General features: G+C 37.4%; 1 protein-coding gene across 1 annotated transcript; it reads left to right on the top strand.

Annotated features, from left to right (window-relative positions):
• Positions 1-437: 437 nt before the first annotated feature.
• Positions 438-20,445, top strand: LOC104600730 (putative fructokinase-6, chloroplastic). Its single transcript, XM_010263884.3, has 7 exons — positions 438-1,041; positions 11,286-11,497; positions 14,700-14,912; positions 15,074-15,271; positions 15,420-15,557; positions 18,276-18,392; positions 20,147-20,445. Exons 1-7 carry the CDS (start codon positions 882-884, stop codon positions 20,279-20,281), a joined length of 1,173 nt encoding a protein of 390 aa, XP_010262186.1. The 5' UTR covers positions 438-881; the 3' UTR covers positions 20,282-20,445.
• Positions 20,446-20,574: the final 129 nt, after the last annotated feature.

Here is a 20,574-nt window from a genome sequence, read left to right as displayed (position 1 = left end):
TGAACTTCTCAAATCTTCATGCAAAAGTTGAATACAACTTTTACATGTCAAAGCTACAGAAGATCTTCCCAAAAAGGGAAGCCAAACGGACCCAAAATTTCACTTGGGCATAAATATTCACCGCCCTTTAACTTCAAAACGTCTCATATTTACAAAGGATATTATCTAAAGGGCGTTTATATTATTTCATACGCCATTTAACGTCTGTTAACAGTTTTAAATTATTTGACAATTTAAAAAATTTGGATATTATAATAACACGTTTTAAAATTTGGGTAATAACTTGACATTACCCGCTCAGAGTAAGTGGAAGGAGGTTAAGTCTTTTACCCTTTGTTTATAGTAAGTTGTGATATGGTTCGAAGGTTTTAACTTTTTTAGAATGGTGAACGATGGCAAACGGGGTTTTTTTAGAAACCGGTTCGGATTAGGCATACATGGTGAGCAGATTGAGTAAAGAATTGAGAAAATTTTTTGACAGCTGTCCTTTCAGCCCCCAGCCTAACCTTATTCTCTTCTCGCAACGACCGCAGCGCCAGAAAACGGAGAGTCCTCTCTTTGTTCGATTTCACCGGTGGGCTATGGCCACCCAACTCAGAAGAACTTTGTTTGTTAAGTGATGCTTGAAGTTGACACCAAACTCTTCCTTTTCCTAGGGCTTTTCTTACCGACTTCACGCCTGATCCAATTTCGAACATCCGACTCATACCCGACTCTCTCTCTCTCTCTGATTATTTTATCCACCTGAACGGTTGATTCTGACGCCAACAACAATAGCAGCCAACGTTAGAAACGATGCCAAATTGATCTCGAAGAACTGAAGAGGAGGATACTTTAAAGTTTAAACTCTCTCTGTGAGAAATTAAATAACAATAACACCTATGGCTCTTCACTCTGCTGTTGCTCTTTGCTTTAGTGGTGTCAACTCGAATCCTCGCATTTCTTCCACTCGCTTTTCTGGTTCTACGGTTTTTAGAAGTGTGCCCTTTAGAGCAGCATCCTTTTCTTCTCCGTCGTCGCCTCGTCGATGTAGATTGCAAGGTACGGTTTCTGGATGTGCAAAGAATCGAATTTTTAAGTGTTTCATTTGTTCCAACTTGTATGCACATTATCTCGAAATCACCTAAATTTGTTTGCTCTGAGCATTAGTTCATCGGCTGTAGATATTTAAGAGTTTGGGTTGTGAACTTAGTATAGAATTTGTTCTATTCCTGACGACTTCGGATTAGCCAGAGAAATTAACGTGTCTGGATTTTATTTAAGTTCAGAGAGTAGAGTATATTGGCAAGATCAGTCCTTGTGCTGCTTGGAGTCCTCCAAGCTATTATTCTTGTGTTAATGGAATTGCCTCTACTTTGTTTTCTTACAATTAATTAGTTTACTATCCTTTTATATTTTGATTGGTTGGTGGAGGAATTAATGGGTATTGGAGAAAATGGGTCTCGCATATTCTTCTCGAAGTAGAGTGGTTTGGAACTTTGGGTGACAATGTTGCCATTCAATTTTGGTGGTAATTCGGGTTTTGTTCCATCTCTGCCCTTAAACTATCTATGTTTTATTGCCTTTTACTGAGGGTTACGTTTGATATTTCCCATTTTTCTACCATTATTGATGCCCTTACAGCTTGAAGCCTTTGCATGGAGGCTACTAAACATTTTGCCCCTTTCCATGTTAACTTCTGTCGAGCAAGTTATTATAGAACATGACACGGAAATTTGTGAACAATCTTCATCTAAAGTATTTCTATTTGCCTTTCTAGTAACTCCAACTGTACTTAACTGTCTAAACAAGAGTTCTACATCACGATATGTTGCTGCATATTCTGGCGCAGACCTCTTGTTTAGAACAGTCAAATACAAATTTATAGGGGAAGTGGTCTTGGGTGTTTTCTGACAGTGATTTCTTATAACCTGAAAGTGTATCTTTTGATATTTTGTTTTATAATCATTTTTTATTTACTATCAAAAAATATTGCAACAGGTGATTTCAATTTCTAGGTGGAACTTTTATAAGCAGCAGAATAAATAAACATCACAGAGGAAACTGATTCATAAGGAACTAACAAGTTTTTGTCAAAACTATCTAATGATGCTTCAAGAACATGCAACACCCATAAAACCAATCATATGGACACAGAAAAATAGTTTGCAAAAGATCAATCTATTAAAGCTACAGTAAATTGGTCAAAACAATGATATTTTGAGGAATATGGACTGGCATAGAATAAGAAAAGGGGTAGTGGTGGTATGAAAATATAATTGTTGTGAGGATTATTTAATTGTTATTTTACAGTTGCTGTTAGTGTGCTGTCAGCCAGTTAGTTTTTCTTTCTTATAGTTTGTTACTAGGGAGTGCCACCAGAGGCATGCTTGTAATCTCCCATTCCTTTTATATTAAGTTAATATAAATAACTAAACTGGTGGCAGCCAGAAGAGTTTTTTTGTGTCTTTTAATCATATCTTCCTCTTCTCCTCTTTTCCCTCTTCTCGTTTCTTCTCTTTCTCTCTCTCTCTCTCTCCATGAATGATTACATGGTATCAGAGCAAGGTTCCGGGCTATAAAAATCTGTTTCTCCCATCTGAACCTGCTTCTCCTCTTTCTTCTTTGATTTCTTGGACGTGAAAGACAGAGAAACCCTAGCAGGCTACTTGCGGCTCTTCCTTTGGGTTCTTCCTTGGTCGTAACATCAAGGAAACCCTAGCAGAAGAAGGGCGATGCAGTAAAGACTCCCTTCCTTATCTGTTCAATGCTGTGAAGTTAATTTTTGGGTTGGCACCTTCGTACAGGTGCTGGACAGGGTATGTGTTCTTGTGTTTTTTCTATGGCCAATGGTGTGAAGGCCTTACTTTTTGGTTTTATACCTCCGTTTAGATGCTGGACTGTTAGATTGCATGTGCTGTAGTCAAACTGCTAGTATACTATTCTAACGGCTGGTGCTGGACTGATTACTGGGCTGTTTTAATGGCTGAACCATCATTGAGTTGATTTCAGCAGTTTTTTTTGTTTTTTCCACATTCCAAAAGTAAATTTCTTGAGGGTTGGTATTCTGATTGTGGCTGTTGTGTAGTTGTGTGGGATTTGGTCTGATTCAGCAGTACTCTATGGCAAACTATGATTCAACTTCATCGGGGGTTACACCAACCCGTAGCACAACTGGTATGGGAAGTGAAAACATGATGTTTCCCATGGCCATTACCCCTTTAAATGGTCTAAACTACCTGGAGTGGGCTAAAAGTGTAAAACTTTATGTAACAACAAGGGGAAAAGATGGCTACATAAATGGAAGGGTGAAAAAACCCAAGAGTGAGACAACTGAACATGATAGGTGGGACCAAGAAAACAGTATAGTGATGTCTTGGCTCCTTGCAGCTATGGAACCTGATGTGAAGAACTTTATGTGGGCAGACACCGCTAGTGAGATTTGGGAACAGGCCAAAGCCACCTATTCTGAGCAAAGGCATTATGCCAAGGTTTACCAGTTGCAAGCTGAATCCTCAACCTGTAAATAGGGAAATCATAGTTTGTCTACCTATTATTCAGCCCTTACTTCCGTATGGAAAGAATTGGTTCATTATCAAGCTATAGAGTGGAAACATGATGATGATGCTAAGGCCTACAGGAAGCTGGTTTCTCAGCAACGTGTGTTTGCCTTCTTGTTGGGACTGAACCCTGCCTATGAACCCTTGAGAGTTCAGACCTTAGGAAGTAAAGAATTGTCGTCGGTTCACGAGGTATATGCCCTTGTTCAATCGGAAGAAAGTAGGCGGAGTGTGATGGTTACAATCGAGGGGGAGCAACAAGTTGCATTGGCTACAATGAGTAATAACAACATGGGGAAGAAAAGTGACACCAAGAAGGCTGATGATAAAGACAAGTTGTTTTGTACCCACTGTCGGCGCTCACGACATACACGTGACACATGTTAGGACATTCACGGGAAACCCAAGTGGGCAGTGAAGAACCAAGAACAGGGTAAAGGGCAAGGTCAGAAGAAGATGAACACAACACATAATGCAACACATGTGGCAACCCAAGATATTCAGGTTGCTTGTACTACTCAGGACCACCTTACTAATTCTGACCCCAAGGAAGATATAATGAATTCCTTCAGAGACCACTTAGAGTCATATGGTAGGGCTTTGCGACAGATGGATAGTTCAGTCGCTGGTACTCCTTCTACTTCATTTGCATCTACATCAGGTAATGCGCCTTCTGCATTCCATGTCACTATTACCATTGGTTCCCCTTGGATCATTGACTCAGGGGCCTCTAACCACATGGCCGGTAAGCCGAATTTGTTTCAGACTTATAACCTTTTGTCAGGAAGGGATAAAGTGAGGCTTGCAGATGGATCATTCTCCTCCATTGTAGGCCAAGGATCAATATCTCTTCCCCATGGCCTTAACCTGAATTGTGTATTGCATGTCCCTCAACTTCCTATAAATTTGCTTTCAATCAGTAGTATCACAAACTCTTTAAACTATAGTGTAACATTTGCTTTCAATCAGGATCTAACTTATGGGAGGACGATTGGTAGAGGGAGCCTAGTGGATGGTCTCTACATTCTCGACAACAAAGCTGGTCTCTCGGTGTCATCCTCAGAGTCATATATTCAATCAAATAAGAGTCAATTTTTTTTTGTGGCATAGTCGGTTAGGTCATGTTTCTTTTGAAATAGTAAAGTCTTTGTTTCCGGTTTTATAAGTCATGTTCAGTGTTAGAGTTCCAGTGTCAAACGTGTCAGTTGACCAAACAATGTAGAACAACTTTTCACTCAAATAATAAAAGATCAAGTGTTCATTTTCATGTTGTGTATTTTGATGTATGGGGGCCTACTACTATAATCTCTAAGGGCGGATATGAGTACTTTATCACATTGATCGATGACTTTTCTCGCTATACATGTGTATTCCCTATGCGTAGTAGAGACAAAGTTCCAAAGATTGTGAAAGACTTCCAGAGGATGGTATTTACACAATTCCATGTTGAAATATAGATCTTCCAATTAGACGATGCAAAAGAATATTTCCATGGTGAGCTCAATGAGTTCTTTGCCTCCCATGGATCTATTCATAGGAGCTCATGCGCAAGAGCACCACAACAAAATGGTGTTGCAGAAAGAAAAAACAAACACCTCCTTGAGGTAGCTCGTGGGATGATGTTACACATGAATGTTCCAAAAAGGTTTTGGATGGATGCTATACTTGCAACTGCTTATGTCATCAATCGCATGCTCTCTAGAGTGCTGAACTACATGGCCCCTCATCAGTTGTTGTTCCCTCAGTCTCCTTTATTTTCCATTCCCATGAGAGTTTTTGGTTGTCATGCCTTTGTCCATGATTTGTCACCGTCTTGAGGTAAGTTAGACCCTCGGTCCATTCCTTGTATCTTTCTGGGGTATCCCTCCTCTCAAAAAGGGTATTGGTGCTTTGATCCCGTTAGTCATAAGTTTTTTGTGTCTATGGATGTGTCCTTTTTTGAGTTTGAACCGTTCTTCCCTGCTTCTCCTCAGGGGGAGAGTAGTAGTGTGGAAGAGGAGAAGCAGATTCAGGTCCGCCAAGTCTCTCTTCCTTCTATTTTGGACCTTGCTCCCTTTCGTGTCTTCCAACGTACATGTCGTAGAGGTCAGCAATGTGATAGAGATGTGGAGCAGACAAACATTGAGCAACCGACACTGTTAGACTCCCAGGAGGTAAGTCCAAACCCTTTTGCACCTACCGATACTCCTACTCCTATTGTGGATGACCTTGACATTCCTATTGCTCAAAGAAAGGGAGTCAGGTCATGCACCACCAAACACCGCATTACTCAGTATGTCTCCCATGATCACATTTCCCCCTCATACCGAGCCTTTCTATCCGCAGTTGATTGCATCCCTGTTCCCAGAAATGTTTGCAGAAGCCTTAAAATGCCCTGAATGGACAGATGCTATGAAGGAGGAGATTAATGCTCTTCATAAAAATCAAACTTGGGAATTGGTGGATCTTCCAAGGGGGAAAGACCCAGTGGGGTGTAAGTGGGTGTTTACAGTTAAACAGAAGGCAGACGGGACAGTTGAAAGGTATAAAGCAAGATTAGTAGCCAAAGGGTACACTCAGGTGTACGGGGTTGACTATGATGAGACTTTTGCTCCAGTAGCTAAGATGAACTCAATTAGGGTTCTCCTGTCATTAGTTGCTAACCTTGATTGGGAATTGCATCAACTGGACATAAAGAATGCTTTTTTAAATGGTGACCTAGAGGAGGAAGTATACATGGTTCAACCCCCTAGATTCTGTGCCAAGGGAAGTGAAAATAAGGTGTGCAAGCTGAGAAAGTCTCTTTATGGTTTAAAACAATCTCCCAGAGCTTGGTTCAGTAAGTTTCACATGGCAGTTCAGCAGGTAGGCTTCAAATAATGTCAGTCTGATCATACACTCTTTGTGAAGAGATGTCAGGAACAAGTTGTTGTATTGATAGTGTATGTGGATGATATCATCATTACAAGAAATTGGAGTTCAGAAGTACGAAAATTGAAACAATTCCTTGCTTCTAAATTTGAAGTGAAAGATTTAGGTCCCCTAAAGTATTTCCTTGGAATTAAAGTCACCCGCTCAGAAAGGGGTATCTTCATTTCTCAAAAGAAATACACCCTTGATCTATTACAAGACACATGCAAATTAGGCGCAAGGCCAGCAGATACTCCCATGGATGTTGATCACAAGTTGGGTGACTGTGATGGTGAACCTCTGAAAGATGTGAAACAGTTCCAAAGGTTAGTGGGAAAGTTGATTTATTTGTCCATGATTTGTCCAGATATTGCCTATTCAGTTGGGGGTCTAAGCCAATTCATGCACTCTCCTAAGAAACCACACATGGAGGCAGCAGAGAGAGTTCTTAGATACTTAAAAAAGTATTCTGGAACATGTCTACTATTCAGTAAACATAATCACCTAAAGGTGGAAGTCTTTACAGATGCTAATTGGGCAGGTGCTATGGATGATAGAAAGTCCACAAGTGGGTATTGCGCATTTGTGGGAGGAAACCTAGTGACCTGGAAAAGCAAGAAACAAAGTGTGGTAGCAAGGTCAAGTGTTGAAGCTGAATATAGAGCTATGGCACATGGGGTGGTTGAAGTCCTTTGGCTAAAAAATCTTCTAGGGGAGCTTGGAGTTGTTGTTCATAATCCTATGTCTCTTTACTATGACAACAAGGCAGCCATAAACATCGCCAGCAACCCTGTCCTACATGAGAGGACCAAGCACATTGAAGTGGACATACACTTCATAAGAGAAAAATTGGAAAAAAGGGAAATTTGCATTCCTTATGTCAACTCCAAGGAACAACTCGCTGATGTCCTAACAAAAGGACTTCCATACTCGCGGCACAATGAGTTATGTGACAAGGTGGGCATGATAGACATATTCAGCCCAACTTGAGGGGGAGTGTTGTGAGGATTATTTAATTGTTATTTTACAGTTGCTGTTAGTGTGTTGTCAGCTTAAGATGCTGTCAGCTAGTTAGTTTCTTTCTTTCTTATTAGCTTGTTACTAGGGAGTGCCACTAGAGGCATACTTGTAATCTCCCATTCCTTTTATATTAAGTTAATATAAATAACTAAATTGGCGGCGGCCAGAGGAGGTTTTTTTGTGTCTCTCAATCATATCTTTCTCTTCTCTTCACTTTCTCTCTCTCGTCTCTCTCTCTCCATGAATGATTACAATAATAATGAGATGAAGTAGAATATGAGGGCAGGAGGTTGTAGGAATGATATATCAAGATTATGTAGAATAGTGTTCATTGGTCATAAAAAAGTATAAAATGACTGCATGCAACGTGGACCATAGTGAGATGATTTTTTGCCACTAAATAGAAATTTCAGATCCCTTAGGGATGGTAACTCCAATAAAACAACTTCACCAGTTCACCCTTCATCACATGATTCGGGATGATAACTTCAACAAAAACAACTTCTTCCTTCATGAGATGACTCAGTGCATGTTATATATGACATCTTACATTTTTGTGCTGAAAACTATGTAGACACCTCAAAAGATCATGCAAATTTTTGTACCCAAAATCATGACTATTCATGATGTCCTTTTATGAAGTTCACGTGTATGGCGACTACTTTTACCTACTGAATGGATGGTGAGGCCGGAAGAGTAGGTTAGTTCTATCAGGAAACCCATTATCCATGTAGGAAACCTTATTTTTTTAGTTTGGATTCTGTATCCGATACATTGTGCATAGACCTGTTCATGGGCTGGGGCGGGCTTTGCCTATGTATCAACAGAATACATTCAGGCCCGAGCCCAAGCCTGGCCTGACCATGCCTAGGTCTTGAGCCCGAGTGCAGCCCTCATATAAAGATGAAAGAATGGGACTATCCAGGGGTCCACTTGGACCTCTATAATGAGATATAGCAACTGAATGAGTCAGATGTAGAAGATGAAAGAATGGGACTATCCAGGGGTCCACTTGTAACCTGATTGTTGTGTTGTATATATCTGTGTTCAGCTTGATGCTGCATTTTTAATTTGTACTTCCCCAATTGTCTACTTTAATGCAATACTGTTAATTATCAAAAAAAAAAAGAATGGGAAGAAGAATAGGAATGCTTTAATATTGTCAAGAATAAATACTGGGAAAGGGATCAAAAGATAACAACAGTAATATATGCTTAACCTTGTCATTAGCCTTTTCTTTCTCTTATTTCTATGACAACCAAACAGACTGAAAACAATAACTGATTGGGCATTTATCAAAAAAAAAAAAACTGATTGGGCAAAAAATAAAGACAATGAGGTGCATGAGCTTTGGAATTAGAGGTTTCTCTGATTCAACTAGAGGGATTTTGTTTGCGGTTAGCCTTCCATTTTGGCTTTTGGGCTTAGAGGGTGGTAACCTATAGTGGAAATTTTCTTTCCTATATAAATTCCAGATAAACATTCTGATATATATACATCAACCATCCATTAACACTGAGACACCAATGCAACTTCTTAGGCTATAAAAATCCATGAATCCAAGAAATCTCTGAGGTTCTAGTTCTAGGAGCATGTATTACTTATCAAAGGACTTTTCTGCTTTCATCAAATTTAATCTTAGGTAAGGAAACCAGATACTGAGAACACTAAAGATCAGTTGACAGCAATAGGAACTACCCCAGAACTTTTTCTAGAGCTATCATTTGGACCCTTATGTGATCAATCTGGGGTTGGCTACATGGATCCTTTTCCCACTACCCCACTATATAGGGCCATATCATCTGTTAAAAGTATAGGTTAATAAGGTCCTTTCCCCTATTTTATCTCCTCAAAACTAACCCAACCCAAAGTTAATCTGGGTTCATATTTTTCAAACTATAACCCCAAACTTCAACCCAATGGATACAATAGTTGGGTTGGCTCAGGCTAACCCAGCCCAAGTTGCACCCTAGTTCCAATGGATACAATTGTTTCCAATTCTATGTTTCCTAATCTTACCAGCCATCCTTCTCAACATTCTCATCTTAGCTATGGAAGTTTTGCTTTCAAGCATCTATTTATTTAAGTTTTGTCAACTGAGGTTGTTGTGAGCATTTGGCAAACAACATGGTACAAATATAAAAAAACTTCCTTTCTGAAGCTGTATAATTAAATCATCCACAGTCAATGCTAAAGGGAAACATTGATGCCATCTCTTCATCGTGAACCTCTGTAATTAGCACTGCCTTTGGAGTTATTCGTTCATTATTGTTCTATCAGATACGTCTGTAGTTGTACTGGAATATCAGTTTGAAATCCTTTTCTTAACAAAAAGTCAAAAACTATTTTATGTTGTCTCCAAGTCATTAAATGCAAGTGTAGCCTTGTGATATTTCTTTCCTCATTCCTGGATGTCCATGTGCAGCCTCTTACTTTTTATGTGTTTTGGTTTGATATATCCTTGTGTTCATTAGGTTAAGAATGATCATGACGTCAATTTTCTTGTCAGAATCTGATCATTGTGCCATCAAGCATGTTTTTGTGGTTTTACTTGGTTGGTGGAGGAACTGTTCTTCTAGGAAACCTTGTGTATAACATGAAAAAAAAGGAAGGTAGAACCTCAACAAAGGAACAAAATCTGAAGGGGCAATTATGGATGCTCATAGGATTTCAATTTTTCATGAAATGGGAATAGTGGAATTTTGAGGTTTGCTGCTTTTGATGTGGTTTGCCAGGATGGAAGTATCCCCTTGTTTCTCAGTATGTGCAAACATTTTTTATGACAATGCATATATGAAAGGTACTTACTGCCAACCAAAGTTGTTTTGGATAAGCTTTTGCTTTTGTGCTTTTTAGAGAATAAAAGCTTCTGCCAATTAAGGTGTAATATGTTTGCACCTTACTGAATTTTGTGAAAAGCATATTTGGCCCAAAGTGCATAGGAGAAGTATTAATCCAGAATGTTTTTGTATTTTTTGCTGCAGATTTGCTTTTGCTTTCAAGGAATCTACTTCTGAAAGCATGCTTAGCCAAACTTCAAACTTTTTTTTTCTGTTGAAGCACAAAAGTAATTCGAAAAAGCTTATCCAAACACAACTAAATATAAAGAATAAAAAAGCATCACATTCCCCCAGCTGTCCCTTCTGCAATGCAGAACAGGAAACAAATTTGGAACCATTTTCTGGCCAACCTACACCTTAACTGGGTCTTCTCTGGTACCATTCTTGGTTTCTTAAATAGCTGGTACATGAAGGTCTATCTAGCAATGGTAAAATGTTTGGGGAATGTTTCCTGAGACTGTGTTTTGGACTATCTGGATGGAGAGGGACGGCAGAATTTTTTAAGGCAAATCCTCTCAAATTGATGAAATCATACACAACATGACAACATGTCATCTAAAATCTTCTCTTGGTCAAAAATCTTCAAATCTTACAACTGATGCCCTCTTTTTGCATTTATTTCATATACTGATATCTTGTGTATTCTCCCATGTGCAATCAGTCAGTCACTGTAATGGGCTTACCCCTTCTATACATTCAATGCAATATATTTTTCTTCTTTCAAAAAGCAGTTCAAGAATGTGACTGTTTTAAAATTTGAAAAGGAATTTACCTATGAGATATTGGCTTAGTTCTCCATATGGACTTTACAACCTGTTGTGACAAGGTTAGATATGTGGATATGTCTGTCTATTCCCAAATTCTTCTAAAATATGCATAAATTATTGCAGCCTATTTTGTTTAGTCCACTATATTTATTTTTCCTTTATATCTAACCCCTTTTTCTTAAGTGTTTGTTGAGAAGTTTATCTTTCTTTGTTAACCTTGTATGTTCTAGGTAAAGCATCTCCAGGTGACAATGGGCCACCTGGTGCAGATGAATCCTCACTTGTGGTGTGCTTTGGGGAAATGCTAATTGATTTTGTCCCAACTGTTAATGGACTTTCATTAGCTGAAGCACCTGCATTTAAAAAGGCTCCGGGGGGTGCCCCTGCTAATGTTGCTGTTGGTATATCTAGGCTCGGTGGCTCATCTGCTTTTATTGGGAAGGTATCATTTGAAGTTTGTTAACTTTATCTATTTCTTGTGAAATGATATGTTGAGGATGCAACATAAACCATAGTTGGTGCATGGCCCATGCTTCTGCCAAGGGTTGAATTACTTGATGCACAATACATTTTGTATGCTCTTTCCAAGTTTCTTTCCATTATATTTGGCCATAACCTTTCTTGGAAATTCTTAACTTGTTAAGAGCTATAGAAATATATCAAATGGTTCTTCCCTTACTATTGAGGTCTTCTATCATTTTTCTTTTACTTGCAGAGTTCATATCAGTAATGAAATTTATCTATGCATTAGCTATAAACCACGAAAAACTAATTACAGTGGCACTTTTAGTCATTGGTTTCACAGGAAAATGCAGCTAAGCTTATATTGATGTATGATCTTAGTAGGAAAACTTGAACTAATAACAATTTCGTCCAACTAAACCCCAAGAACTCAATAAATCAATATAGATCACTATTCATTTTTTTTAAGTGCCCCAAAAGTAATTCTCGGTGGATGAGTGCCAAACTTTAGGTTTTAGTAGTTAAAAGTAAGAAATAAACAACCTATTTGGGTGGGGGAAGTAAATACCTTACCCCTAAAATCCAAGTGCAAGAGCTCACAAGAACACTAAAAGAAACAAAAACAACCAAGCAAACAAGATCCATACCCTTGGCTAAAAGACTAGGAAAAAGAAGACTTTGAACTCTAATATTAATGAGGTATTGTTATCCATAAAAATGGCAGCTTTGGTAGTGCTTAGAAGCAATAGCTTGATTACCAAAAATCGGAAGTCATGCTATCACATGTGAGGTTGGCTAAGGTGTCAGCAGGTTAATCATAGTAGAGATGTAAGAGATATTGTGGGTGTTTCTTTTTTCCCCTGTACAATCTTGGTTCAATAACACCCTTCCCCTGCCAAAAAAAAAATAAATAAATAAGGAACAAAAAAGGGTGAAGCTGAAAATAAAAAAAAAGGATGCTATTACAGGCTACTCATTTTTCCCCTGCACAATCTTGGTGGTTATACGTTTTTTTTTTCTTTTTTCTTCCTTCCTTTCTTTCTTTTTTTATTTTTTTTTGGTAATGCTTGGTGGTTATACACTCAAATGGACCATAAACTGTTCAACATTTTATTAGGAGGTTATATCCTTGGCATCAGTCCTAAAATCAGCAAATACACTTGTACACTTAAGAAAGAAACATAAGGAGTTGGGGAGCTTCATTTTCTTGGGGTCATCCATTTTGGGATTGCCTTATATTGTTGTGTCCTTGGATCTTAGGACTGTCTATTCTAATACCACATCTTTAGTGGAACCAGCTAAGAGATTGATAATTCCTGAGAAACAAGTTTCCCATCAGGTAAACCCATCTTGATTTATGAAGTAATAAAAAGTCCTAGTACTAAGTAGAGAAGGTCAATGCTATTTCCATCCTTTGCTATGCATTTCTACTAGAATGTTCAATCTGAGAAAACTTACAGAAGAAAGAGTTAATGTGGGATTACATGTTCCTTTTTGTTTACACTTTACAAGTGAACATCTATTTGAGATTTGATAGTTGATCATTTTGTTCTTTCATTAGTGTGCCAGAAGATTCTTCTTCAGATTTAGAACTTGGACCATTATTGTCTCCAAGTGTAAATTATAATAAAGAAAATCATTTAGCTCATTTTTTGTCATATATCCTAATATCCTATTTGTTGTACCCATGTTTTTGTTAGTTTTGGATTATAAGGGAATCTCTACAAACATTGATCCGTTTGGGAGTAAGTTGTTAAAACCATTGATCTTTTTCAAGATGGTTCTTATGCTTGTGATTTATTTTATGTTCTTGTGAAATTAAACCATAGGGTTTCTTCTGGAGTGATTACTGAGCTTTGGTGCACCATATGCTCCATCAACTTCTATGTTGCTTTGAGAAAAACAATATACTCCATTTTCTTAAATTTGTCTGTATTTAACATTCCCTTAAACATGTTAGATATATAACTGAAAATGTAATCTGAAAACATAATTACATAAATCTTGTTTAATTGTTTCTTACCATTACTAGTAGACCTTTTCTATAATTTTTTTATGTGCATAAACTTTTCTGAAGTATGGCTTTGTTATTTGGGCATTTTTATGATAGAAACATCTCAAGCGCTAAATTATTCAAATGCATGTATATTATGTGCAAAAACGTCTCTTACTGATCAAGAAAAAAAAAACCTTCTCTAAAGTCATCATACGGACACCTTGGATCACTTTCAGATGTTATGGATGGGTCATTCCAATTATATACAATTCCAATATTTAAGGATTATTAACAAATAGTATGTCTCTCAAAATGGAGCTGATTAGCAAAAATGTTGTTTTATAGAAGTAAAATAATATCAGTCTTGTTTCCAAATGAATGTGTTTCTCTTGTGGAGGTTTGTCCCATATTATTTGATTACCTTGAGACATTATTTGATTATGACCTATCATCTTTAACTGGTACTTTAATTTCTTTTTGTATTTAAAACTAATATGTCCTTAAGATATATGTATGAAAAGCACTTCATTGCATTTAGATTGATCCACAAAGCAGTTACCCAGTAAGCATGTTCAGAACCTTGATATGATAGGCCATGTTTCTTCTTCTTCTTTTTTTTTTTTTTTTTTTTGGGGGGGGGGGCTGTTTGATTTCAAATTGTTCAAGGAGCTCTACATCTTGATTCTTAATCAATTTCTATGTGTCATTTTCCTTGATACTATCTGGTAGCATATTTAGAATCCCTCAATTCATTGTAGTGGCTGTTGAGTAATTAGTAAGAATTTTGTTGTTATTTATCAATAAGAAGCAATTCAATAAGAAGCAATTTGTTGATGATTAAAGGCTGTGCTATTTCTGTATCTGATTATTCATATTTATCTAAAGCCAATAGATGCATAAATGCTTGCAGATACTGATGGCCATAATAATCCTGTTTAGACTGCATATATGTGTTAGACAATTTTACATCTCCATTAGTCAGATACACACTAAATAGACATAAAGTTCAATTATATTTCACTTCTTCTCCTTGGAGTTAGCTGGTACCTGGTGGTGGTCGTTCCAATGCCAAATCTGTATATTTCCTGCATCTGTGTTATTACATTTCATTGTGAAATGAATCCTGGAAATCTGTTTCTTAATGTTCTTCTCTTGGAACTTTCATTTTGTATGACCACATCCTCAGGTTGGTGAAGATGAATTTGGATACATGCTTGCTGACATTTTAAAGGAGAACAATGTGAATAATGAAGGAATGTGTTTTGATCCTCATGCCCGAACTGCTTTAGCATTTGTTACACTGAGGAGTGATGGAGAACGTGAGTTCATGTTTTACCGTAATCCAAGTGCTGATATGCTTCTTAAAGAATCAGAGCTTGACTTTGAGATCATTAAGAAGGTACTAAGACTTTGCTAATACTAGCAGTTTAAATGGATGCCTCCTACTTGCAGATTTTAAATTATGTTTTTAGACTTTATTTCTTTAATGATATTATTTTTCTTTTTGATGGTTTTTCATTTGATATTGTTTTCTGGTGTTTATTGTAAACCTTCTGGCAGGCAAAAATATTTCATTATGGTTCTATAAGTCTTATTACAGAACCTTGCAAATCAGCCCACATTGTTGCAGCAAAATCTGCAAAGGATGCGGGTGTGCTTCTGTCATATGATCCCAATCTCAGGCTTCCATTATGGCCATCTGCAGAGAGTGCCAGAGAAGGAATTCTGAGCATTTGGGACATGGCTGACGTTATTAAGGTGCCTTTCCTCCTAGTTCAACAATGTGCTCTTAACTCACAATTTATATGTTTTATCCATTTTCAGAATGGGAATATGCAAAAACCAAAAACACAACAAATATGTCAATGACTACTACTTCTGACATTTTGATTATAATAATAATCAGATAAGTGAAGAAGAAATTTCTTTTCTGACAAAAGGAGAAGATCCTTATGATGATACTGTTGTCCGTAAACTTATCCATCCAAATCTCAAATTGCTTCTTGTGACTGAGGGCCCAGATGGCTGCAGATATTACACTAAGGTAAGCATCCCATGTTAGATTTTTTTCCCCATCACCTATGAATTTCTAATGTTATTTTTTTTCATGTGTTTTTTGTTTCAACTGATTATTGGTTCTTTGATTTAGATTAGCCTTTTCTGTCATGATTTGTAACAAAGGTTTATTGAATGAATAAAATAGAAAAACTTAGAAAAAAAAAAGTGTTTTAGAAGAATTCTCATGTAGAAGGTCTGGGAAATGTGTCAGCTAACTTAATTCTGAGTCTTACAAAACGAGAGAAAATGATTTGATATCGTAAAGACCTGAACATGACATTGAAGATAGTGAGAACTCATAACAGTGCTCAAACATTTTATTTTTATGAATTTGTAGCCAGTTGACAAAAAGAAATTGAGTACTCGTGGAACCACAGGTTTCAGGCTATCATCAAAGCTGAGCTGTAACCATGGTGCTCTCTAACCTCTTTCAGAAGCACCTTCTCATAAGTCATTAGTAGGTGAAAACCATAAGCTTATTTTAGTTCAGGTTATTTTGTAACTATGGTATTTGGCAAAAACCATTCACCTCTCTTGAAGTCTAGAGAAATCCACTTTGTCCAATGATACTGACCAACCAGGTCCACTGCATTGTTATTAAATTTCCATAGATATCTACATCCCTCGCACAAAAAGGTTTTCTTGGAGGCCCTTGGAAAACCATGCAGCCCCCACTGTACCAAAAAAATAAAAATAAAAAAAGCTTTCAAAATCAAGACCCCATGATGTAGGACCAGCTCAGTTCTAGTCCTAAGATAATGTTGAATGGTCGGTCCCTTAGAGCTGAGATCTTTGCAATTATGGAAGGAGTCTAGAAAGCTAAAGAGATGAATATCAAAAAACTCATAATTGAAGGGGACTCGGAGGTGGTGATAGGGTGGTTGAATAAAGACAACAGTGGCTTATGGAATTACAGCAATGAAAGGAGGAAATTTAAGTGGCTGGTGCAAGAGATGGAAGTTAAGATGAGTTGGTTTAAAAGATCAGCTAATTCTTTTATTGATGGATTAGCTAAACAAGGGGTGGAAAGGGAATCAATGTTTTGGGTTAAGTTGTAATCTTATTGTTTTTTCCTTTTTCTTTTCTTTTCTTGGGGGCTCAAGTTGTAATTGGAAGATAAGAGAGTTTGTCTTCCTTTTTGTAATTATTCTTTTGTTGAATTAATGCAATTGTTATTGATAAAAAAAAAAAGATAATGTTGAATGGTCTTCTTGATCAGAGTTTTATGGCTGTTGATGGCTGTAATGGTTTCTTGAAGGAATAAGAGGGAAAATAGGGAGAGAAAGAAGAGAGAAAATATCTGGAATCACTCACAGGGTGCCTAGAATCACTCTAGGGCATGGGAATCACTCACCATAGCTAGCATAAGCTGAAGAAAACTCAATATACTTCATTGCCTGTGTAAAATGTCCATGCATATTTATAGACTCTAAACTCATAATAATCCTAAGAGTCATACTGTTAGACTCAATAACTCTAATCCTACTTATGCAATGACTCTGAAATTTTAAACATAAACAAACTATAACTAGACAACCAAACCCTATTATTGGACCCCACAGAAAATTGCAAAAATGACAAAAATGCCCCCACTGTCCAAAAATACAGAAATACATAAAATATCATGCAATACCAATTTAACTCTTCAGCTCCTAAATCACCCCAAGGGGTTTTCTCAGAGGCCCTTAGAGAACCATCTACCTTTCTTATAACCCCTGCTTCCTCCATGATGATAAGTGTACCCTAATTCATCATGTCACAAACCTTTTTTTTTTTTTTGAAGCAGGAAATTAAGGTCAGCCTTATTCTCCCAGATACATTGCTAATCTCATTGTCAGAGATAATATAAAAAGGCCATTGCGCCCAGTTATCTGGGGTCTTGGGAGTAGACTGGATATGGTCCTAACTGCTGGCTTTTTTTTTTTTTTTGCACGAAGTGGCTGCTTTCAGACTCAAACCCGTGTTCTCATGCTTGCCAGTCCAAGCTTTTACTGTATCAATTTTGCCAACCTGTGAATAGTCTTCTGTGAAATATGTGGCTTCTATGGACATAGACCCCAACCAATCTCATTCTGGAATAAGTTTGTGACATGCATCAGATGTTGTACCAGACCTGTGTGTTCTGTGCGAGAAGTCTTAAAAATAAGAAGTTATTGCATTCAAAGACTTGTCACATATAAAGAACTGTTATGTAATCTGAGATTTTCAGGTTGAGCAAGTCAAACACCAAGCACCATATTTGACATAATCGCACTGGTCTTAGTTTTGAGTTCTACATGATACTTGCTTAATTGAACAAAACCTTCTGTATGGCATATCCTGTCAAAGTAGATATTCTTTCTCACTAGTTCTATCAGCATCTCTTTCAGTATTCCTTAGTTCTTAATTCTGCATATGTTAATGGATGTATATACGTTCTCCCAGATACTCTCTCTCTCTCTCTCTCTCTCTCTCTCGTCTGGATCTCCTCCTAAACTTAAGGCTCTGTTCTAAGTACACTAACCAATGAGAGAATTCATCCAAATTCACTGGGGATGGTTTTGCCTTTTTGAGCCTGATCAATCAAAACCACCCTAGCAAATTTTAATGAATTCTCATTGATTAGTGTACAACCTAGCACAGCCTTGAGTGTGGTTTTCTGTTAGTTCACAATATAAGTTTAGTTATACTTTGGAATGAAAAACATGAATCTTCAACTGTACAGGACTTTCATGGGAGGGTTGGTGGTTTAAAGGTGGACGCTGTAGACACTACTGGTGCTGGAGATGCTTTTGTTGCTGGAATTTTATCACAGTTGGCTACTAATTTCTCCTTAATTCAGGTATTTATGTTTGTAGAAGCCTAGAAGGGTACCCATTTCAATTCTTGTACTGTGCAAATAGTGCCTGCAAAATTATTTCTCCCATTGCTGCTGAATTTGATTATTGTATGCCCTCTTGATTGTCCACCCCCCTCCCACATCATTCATTGCTGTTCCTATTTACGTTGGCACTTGGCATTAGTGGTTACAATTATCTAAAACATGACTGTATACCAGGATTCTTATTCACTGTGGGTAAAATATCATTTGCTATGTAGACACCTGACTTTTCAGTAAGCATATACAATATATGAATCACAAGAAGGCACACATTTCAAATCCCATATATAGGCTTGTGGCTTGTGATTCTTTCACTTGAAACAATGTGAGATTGTCAGCCAGAGTGGGTTGTAAGATCTGAAATATATTTGGGGGATTCCAGGTCTGGTGGGTTGAATATAGCTTTGATTCTGTAATTCAAGCTTTACCTGATGGCCAGTATTTTGCTGCTGGATTTTCTCCCCTTGTCTATCAAGTGGACTAAGGAATACAACTTTATCAATAAAAACATCTTTGATCATTCTTAATGGTCAAAAAAGAGGGAAAACACTTGTGCTGTCATTTTTGTATGTAGACCCCAGTGAGTGTTGTTAGAAACTTGGAATGTTTTTCTGTTGTCAAGCTGTCAAACTCCTGATTGTATGATTTGAGCATGGTCAAGGTACATTGAGGGTTTGCATATACCATTTACCCTAGTCCCCATCTACTTGAATATTTTAACAGGCATTGAAAATATCAAGATTTCCTTTCCTTTGGGTGGTGGACTGGTGGTGTGTTTCTGAGACCTTTCTGGTGAAGTTGTTACAATAAACTCTAATAATAAGTCTTATTACTGTTGCAACTCCCTAGATGACATTGCCAATAATGTATAATCCTTTTTCTTATCAGCAGAAAAAATATTTTATTATATTTGATTATAGATGAGGTTAGTACAACTTGATGACAGAAATGTCATCCCTACCACCAATCAAAATCAAGTTTACATAGAAAAGCCCAAAACAGTTGCTGCCTCCTTATTTGGCAAGGGAGTCAAGCTAGCCCATTTGCACTCCTTGCCCACTTGAATCCAGCAGTTATATCCTTTGCAATCCCTTCCACTTCCCTTTAAACGTATTTGAGAATCCCCTTTCTACCTCCACCTGTCTATAACCCAGTTGCTTTGCTAACCGAAGACCTTGCAGTAATATCAACAATTCAGCCTTCAGGGAGTACCCCTCCTATTCTTGCCAAACACGGGTTACCAAAGGAGCTCCCATCAAAATTCAATTTTACTTTGTTGCCTTTTGAGTGTTTCCACTCCACTCTTATTCTTTCTCTCAAAAACTATGCTACTCTATCAATTTCCTATATAAACCTGTGCAGCTATGCTCCTATTAATTCAACTTCCTGTATCAATTTGCTATGAGCTTCTTACATAAATTCATATTAATTAAACCTAGGTTGCCTGCATGAGAGGAAAACAAAATCTTTCAAGTTACCACCATGCTTTGCTACAACAATTTATTAAAATTAGAAAGGAAAGGAAAAAAAAATATCTGCTAGTTGGAACAAGTAATTATCAAGTGTAAATGAAATTTATATTGTTTTCAAACCTTGTATAAATTTATTATGTTTAAAAAAATTAAAAAAAAACTGTATACTCAAAGTACAATCATCTATATTTCCCATTATGCATTCATCATTGATCATGCACTAATCTTATTATCTCTGTACAGGAAGAAGACCGACTACGAGATGCTCTTAGATTTGCAAATGCTTGTGGTGCATTGACAGTTACGGAGAGAGGTGCCATTCCGGCTTTGCCAACTAGAGAGGCTGTGCTCAAAGCATTGCTTAATGCTGTCCCCTAGGTTTTGTGTTGTAATGCGTGGAAGTAAAACCAGTCTTACAACCATGAAGAGAAGTTTGTAAAGATATTTCTACTTGACTCAGTCCAGAAATGTTATCATGAACTCTTTCCTGCAAGTGCAATCATATCCAAGCTTGTATATAATAATAAAATCCAATTCACTCAGATTTCACTTTGCTTTTGGCTTGCAAGAATTGCAGCCATTTGGGACTGACTCAAGAGCCAATTGGAATGAGATTTTGGCTTCCTGCACAACTATGGCTCTCAGATTACAGTTAATTCAATCCAGAGAGA

The sequence above is a fragment of the Nelumbo nucifera genome, chromosome 3 (assembly GCF_055504915.1).
Source record: "Nelumbo nucifera cultivar China Antique chromosome 3, China Antique-T2T, whole genome shotgun sequence".
Lineage (NCBI taxonomy): Eukaryota > Viridiplantae > Streptophyta > Magnoliopsida > Proteales > Nelumbonaceae > Nelumbo > Nelumbo nucifera.
The sequence above is the reverse complement of the archived record's forward strand: the minus strand, read 5'-3'. Positions and strand labels throughout refer to the sequence as shown.